The sequence below is a fragment of the Helianthus annuus genome, chromosome 16 (genome assembly GCF_002127325.2).
Source record: "Helianthus annuus cultivar XRQ/B chromosome 16, HanXRQr2.0-SUNRISE, whole genome shotgun sequence".
Lineage (NCBI taxonomy): Eukaryota > Viridiplantae > Streptophyta > Magnoliopsida > Asterales > Asteraceae > Helianthus > Helianthus annuus.
In genome coordinates, this window is record NC_035448.2 from 109,899,423 (window position 1) to 109,906,538 (window position 7,116).

Here is a 7,116-nt window from a genome sequence, read left to right on the forward strand (position 1 = left end):
GACAAGATTAGAAAGGTAAGTACATTGTGTTGCCTTAAACGCTTAAATAACTAACCATCACATCCTACTTTGAACACAATCGATAATTCTATATCCAACATAATCATACAATATTCGTTTTAATACCCAAAGGTTAATAAAAAATATAAAACGATACATATTGAAAGGATGGAGTTGTGTATGATCTTAACCTTTTCCAACATTATATATAGCCGAAGTTACAAAAGATCGTTTACAAGTTTTATAAATTACAAAAGCATTTCAAAGTTTCAATAGTGAGGTGAAGTCGTAATTTAGACATAATATAGAAATTACCTGAAAAGTCGAAATCCAATTTGAAAATGTTAGGAAAATCTCTTAAAAGTAAAGGCTCGTGCGAAAATTGGTTAACCATACATAGACTAGCCAGATTCTTACGATGACTCTATTATTCATTATCAGGGCCGTGGGCGAAAATCTTCGAAAAAATATGGGCCCTCGCCCACTCAGACCACCCCTAAAGCCGGCCCTGTTTATTACCAATGTATTCCCAAGACAATAGTCATCTTAAGGTCCAGTGTATGTATTGGCGGAGCATCTTGGTGGTCGGGGGTGCCCCGGCCCCTCTTGATTTTTCGTTCGTAGTGTTAGTTTTACCGAAATTTCCGAAAAAAGTTTTGTCGTGTAACATATTGGATTTTTAAGAGTCTAGCCCCACTGATTTTTCCTTCAAGCTCCGCCACTGAGGGTATGCATACTGGAGGGTGTTGATAACATTTTGAAACCAATCGAACAACTAAAATTGAAGAAAGTTAAATGGTTTTGATCAATTTAAAATTCAAATTTTTCGGTCTAGGTCTTGATGATTTGTAGGTTTTATGGTTCGTGGTCCGTTTATTATTGTTATTTGTCCTCTGAGAGTTTGTTATATATCATTGTTTATTTTCTTTTGATTAGTTACATGACATTAAAGTTTCATAAAAAGAAAAGTGGTCTTTTTTACTTTTACTCTCTTGTTATCAACTCCTTTTAATGTCTTTTAATTTAATTTAATTAATAATAATAATTCACAGTTAGGCTAGAGGGTGTGGTATAAAGCACCTAGCGGCTTTATCACGCCGCGTCAGATCTACCTAGACGCCACATCATATGGTGGCTTTAAAGTCTCTCACTTTAACTTGCATAGTGTGATATAACCCCCCCCCCCCCCTTATTAAACAAAATTAAAAAAAAAGTTTATTGGTTGAAAAGAGGTGTGCCTCACCTACACACCCTTTTTTGCTCGTTATCACGGTGGCGGACAAGGGATGGCGCCCCCCTTTTAACAACAAGGGGGTGGTCGATGGCGGACAAGAGGGCCATAAATTGCTGATGTGGCGGGTGGCACTAAGGGGCTGTTTGGCTAAGCTTATTTTAGAGACTTATTTACTTATTTACTTTTTGAAAAGTTAAAAGGTGTTTGGGTTAGCTTATTGTGAGAGGAATAAGTAAGTAAGTCATTCCATTATGACTTATTTGCTTTTCAAATAAGCAAATAAGTAAATAAGTCATTCTAATAAGCTTAGCCAAACAGCCCCTAAGCAACACCGGAAAGCCTTATGGTTATTATTTATTTTTTTTGTAAGGCCAATCTTATTAAAAAAAAACAAAAAAAAAACAAACTATCAAAGTTTATTCTTTACATCTTGTTAAATGCATACACCCAAAAAAAACTTGTAGGATTGATTGACACACCCACTCATAGTTGGTATTGTATTTTGTCCTTTTACCCATCATGGAGCCCTTTTCAGGTGTTGTTGATTAGGGCTATATAGGCCTTATATAGGCTTTATGCCTTCAAATTACAGTGCTTCCTTCATCTAACATCATCACTACTACTACACTATTCTTCCTTCCTTCCACTCATGATGCTTGGGATAGAGGAGATACTGTGTGAGCTTGGTGGCAGTGGTTGTGGTGCAGATTCTGATCAGCATGGTGGTTTGCCACCAGGGTTTAGGTTTCATCCCACTGATGAAGAGCTTATCACCTTCTATCTTGCTTCTAAGGTTTTCAATTCTACTTTCTGTGGCCTTCAAATTGCTGAAGTTGACCTTAACCGCTGTGAACCATGGGATTTACCAGGTACCCTCTAAAACACACACACTCTTTAGGGTTTTTTTCACCTTCAAACACACACTTTAAGAGGACTTTGATCACCTTCAAAACTCAGACTTTAAGGGATACTTTCACTTTCAAACACACTTTAAGGGACACTTTCATCTTCAAACATACACTTTAGGGGCAGTTAGCTCAGTTAAAAACTGATACACACACTTGGGGAAACTTTCACCTTCAAAAACACACTTTAAGGGATACTTTCACCGTCAAACACTTTTTAAAGTGACACTTTGAACACGCACATGGGGACACTTTCATCTTCAAACACACTCTTTGGGCAGTTTTATAATAAACTCACTTAAAAACTGATACACACACTTAGGGAAACTTTAGGGACACTTTTACTAACAAACATGTTTATAAACAAGTATCAAAAGTTCAAAACGCACATAGGGACACTTCACATTCAAAGTTCAAGCACACAATTTAGAAACACGCTTACCTTAAAACACATACTTTAGCGGCGCAGCTTGTTGGCCGTTTACCAAGTATCTTGATGTAAATTTATAACACGATAAATAAATTAAATAAATTTTAGGGTCACTTTCATCATCAAACACACACTTTGGACACTCACCCATTTAAACACACAATATAGGGGCACTTTCTTCATCAAATACATAGTTTTGGGACACTTACACATTCAAACACACAATAAGGAGACTATTCTCAAAACACATACTTCAAAACTCTCATTGATTATGCACACACACTAATTCAGTTCTACATTTTCACCATCCAACTCACCATTATTCATAAAACACACACACTCAAATGACACATTTTTTTTCTTAAACATAAACCTCAATACTCAATTTTATGTCACATAAAACACATTTAGTTTCACCCTGATTGCACACACTTGCACCCTGTAATCCAGTCATCAAGAATATTACTTGTATGTGCTACTTCCTTTCTTTCATTAAAATTTTAGTTTTTTGTCACCATTGTCATCAAGACACAATCTTGATACATGCATAGAGGGTTGTAAGGTACAAGTACTAAATGCATATCTATCAAACAACTAGGAAACAAATGATCTTGATATTCCATCTTTTTTTTAGATTAAAATATATATTTTTACTGGCCCAGAAAATCTATCTAAATTCATTTCTGACATCTAACTTGCATTCTTTCTTTTTTATACTTTCACTAAAAGGGTTCTGATGTACTATGCTGTGGTTCTTGGTCTACCAGTTGTACCCTATGCTAATAGACTTGTAAACAAGTACCATGACATCTCTTTGGCCACTAAAAACGAAAAGGCATTGATTGAGAAATAATTGTAGTATGGTACAAACCAATAATCCACTGTAGCAGAATAATTTAATTTTTTCATTTAATGTACAATTATGTATGCATTATGTACAACCATATTTATGTTCTATTACAAAATTCAACCCCCTTTGAGAACCATTTTCATTTCCATCACTAAATGCATCTTAAAAAAAAACAATTTATTTATTTTATGCTAGCTTGGTTAAGTATTTTAGCTCGGTAAGTACTCCGCTTGACTCGTGAACCGTACATGTTATATTTTGTTAATTGCATTTATGATTAAAAAACAAAGAGTAAATTACTTTTTGAGTCACTGTGTTTTAATGGTTGTAACTGCTTGAATCCAAAATCAAAAAGTTTAACACCCAGAGTCCCTAACCGTTCATTTTATAATGTGTTGAGTCCAATTTTTAACACTTGTACTTTTGATTTTGGACTCAAATAGTTAAAACCACTAAAACACAGGACTCAAAACGTTATAAACTGAACAGTTAGAGACTCGAAGCGTTAAACTTTTTGATTTTGAACTTACGTTGTTAAAACCATTAAAACACGTAAATTCAAAAAGTAATTTACTAAAAAACAAATGATATTGTTTATAAAATTGTGGGCGCCATATTTTTTTTATTCAACCAAATTAGTTTTTTTTTTTTTACATTTTATGACAGCTGACAATTTAGGGATCAAATTATCAGAAAATTATGTCAATTATTTTTATTAAATAAACAATCAAATTTATTATTTTCAAATGTAGATATTTTCGGGTCGGGTAAGTTTTTATCTAATATTAATTATGTGTTGCTGAAAATATTATTTGTTGATTGTACAGAAGTTGCAAAGATGGGTGAAAGAGAATGGTATTTCTATAGCTTGAGGGATAGAAAATACCCGACTGGATTGAGAACGAATCGGGCTACCGGGGCGGGTTATTGGAAGGCAACGGGCAAGGACCGGGAGGTTTACAGTAGCGGGTCGGGTCGGACCCTTTTGGGTATGAAGAAAACTCTGGTTTTTTATAAGGGTCGGGCCCCTCATGGTGAAAAGACTAAATGGGTCATGCATGAGTACCGCCTTGATGGAGACTTTTCTTATCGGCACACGTGTAAGGTACAACTACTTTATGCTCTGACAGTTTAAACAGTACAACCCTTCTATGCATTTATTTTGTCATTTTGCATGGGTTGACTTTTGTGTCATTTCTATCCATGTTGATTGACTTTCTGATTAGACTAGTTTGTCATTCTATACTACAGTTTCTCGCTTGAGCTTCATAAATAATATATTTATTTTACCAATTTTGTGTTTAGTTTAACTTAATTTTATAGGGTTGAGTTTGGTTTAGTTTAAACGCGGGTTGCGTCTGTGGACATGTTTGGCTAAACTTGTTATGTTTGGGTTGTGAAAAGTTTGTGGGTTGACGAACTTTTAAAAATGTACATTACGTCTTATTTTAAACTAACTCTATATTTCATGTCGACATTTGAAAGATAAAAAAAGAATCAAAGACACAAGAGAAATTAGTGTTTGATTTTATGGTTTAAACATGAGTTTTAAAGTACGAATATGGGTTAAAAAGGTTGAGTGTGAATCAACCCCTTAAAACTCTCGTATCATGTTCGGGTTCTTGTGATGACACAACTTTTAGGCCTGGGTTAGGTTCGTGTCAACCCACAAACACATGTTTTAACACCTCTAAAAATATTTGCACGTGAGAAAACTTTAGATATAGTTTCATATATTTTTAAATTTTTAAATAATAAAGAGTGGAAATATAAATATTCAAAAAATAAATGTTTATTACCATTGATATTTTCTTTTTGCGTAGTTTTTAGTTAATATTGTTACAAGTTTTGATGCATATAGTACAAATCTTTTTGCAGGATGAATGGGTGATTTGTAGAATATTTCACAAGCTAGGGGAAAAGAAATCAAATGGTGGACAAAACTACCCTCATTTCAAACACCACCAATCCACACTAGAACAATCACCATCAACTCCCCAACCCATTGAAATGACTAAAATGCCCTTTAATGACGATACTACTGCCGTGTTGCACCACCATAATCCGCCGGTGCCACCTCTCCAACATCCATATCTATTTGGTGACAATCATCAAGAAATCCATGATCAAGACATTAAATCACTTCTAAACCTACCAAGTTTTCCAACCCTGCATCATACCCCTAACCCAACCATGGTTAAACCCCTATTCCCAAACCACCACCCGACTCCTACCCCTACCCATGTTGCTAAAATATGCAAGACTGAGGCTCATTTTAACATCCAAGAACTCCCGGGCGCTAACTTGCACCCGTGGGAGACGAATTACATCCCTTCTACTCCATTGTTCACATTCGAGCAACCGGAGTTTGAGGGAATTGGTCATTTCTTCAACGGAGGTGGAGGTGGCGGCAGCAATGATGCAAGAACAAGCAATGTGGTGGCGTCGATGGATGGGATCGGGTTTAACAAGTTGTTGCTACCATCTATATGATCATAGTATTTTATATATGTAAATAAATGCTACAACTTAATTGAAAACCGACAATAAAATTTATATTAATTTGTGTTTGGTATTGAGTTTCTAGTTTTGGATAGAAATGGGATGGGGAATATGAATGTGTCAAATCCCAAGGGGCTAAAGTAGCAGAAAAAGGAACCAAAAGTGAAAAAAGAAACGATGTCGTTTTAAAATTTAATGACTGGAGTGGGAAGGTGGGTTGGATTTGATTAAAGATTGGAAGGTTTTGACGTCAACTCACCATCAATAGTGACGTATGTCATGCTCCAGTCCCCACACTAGATTTTCACCATCATATAATGTGGTGAGTAACCATGAAAAGGTAAAGAATCATGGCTAAAATTTATAAAAAAAGATAGAGTGAATTGCTAAAATGGTTTCAGAGGTTTTGTTACTTTTGTCATTTTAGTTTAAAATTCAAAACTTTTAAATTTAGTTCCATGTGCCTTCAATTTTGATGTCATTTTCATAAAAAATCAAAATCTAGTCAGGTTCTTCAGTTAACATCCAGTTTTTTATCTTTTTCCTCTCTTTTAATTAAGGGCAAAATGGTCAGATTTTTTTAATTTGTTATAATAAAATATTAAAAGACCATTTGCTCTTCATTATAAGAGAGGAAAAAGACAAAAAAAAACTGGATGTTAACTGGAAAATCTTACCATATTTTGATTTGAGTAAACTGCCAAAACGGTCCCTGAGGGACCCAGATTCAAAAGGCAACAAAATTGAAACCATGGGGACCCAGATTCAAAAGGTTTGAGTTTTGGCCTAGAGTGGTAAAAGTGACCAAACCTCAGGGACCATTTTAGCAGTTTACTCTTTTGATTTTGGATGAAAACGGCAACAAAATTGAAATCACAGAGACCTAAATTCAAAAGGTTTGAGCTTTGCACTAAAGTGGCAAAAATGACCAAACCTCAGGGACCATTTTGACAGTTTACTCAAAAAAAATTTCTATATAAAAACTTAATTTTTATTTATTTTTCTTTTTTTTTCTATAAACCTACATAGAAGCTATTTTATTTTAATAACATATGATTAAAAAAAATCAAAAATATGGCTTCGAACTTAGGGTATACGATGTGGGAGGCAAAGGGGTGCGGTAAACTCCTTTTGCCGCTCGGGAATACTGCCGCCTACCCCCCTTTGCCGCGCGGATTCATTGTTGCCGCTCGGT

General features: G+C 35.0%; 1 protein-coding gene across 1 annotated transcript; it reads left to right on the forward strand.

Moving 5' to 3' along the window:
* The first annotated feature begins 1,692 nt into the window (after positions 1 to 1,692).
* LOC110886773 (protein CUP-SHAPED COTYLEDON 3) lies at positions 1,693 to 5,963 on the forward strand. Its single transcript, XM_022134614.2, has 3 exons — positions 1,693 to 2,103; positions 4,247 to 4,524; positions 5,298 to 5,963. Exons 1-3 carry the CDS (start codon positions 1,884 to 1,886, stop codon positions 5,910 to 5,912), a joined length of 1,113 nt encoding a protein of 370 aa, XP_021990306.1. The 5' UTR covers positions 1,693 to 1,883; the 3' UTR covers positions 5,913 to 5,963.
* The last annotated feature ends 1,153 nt before the right edge of the window (positions 5,964 to 7,116 follow it).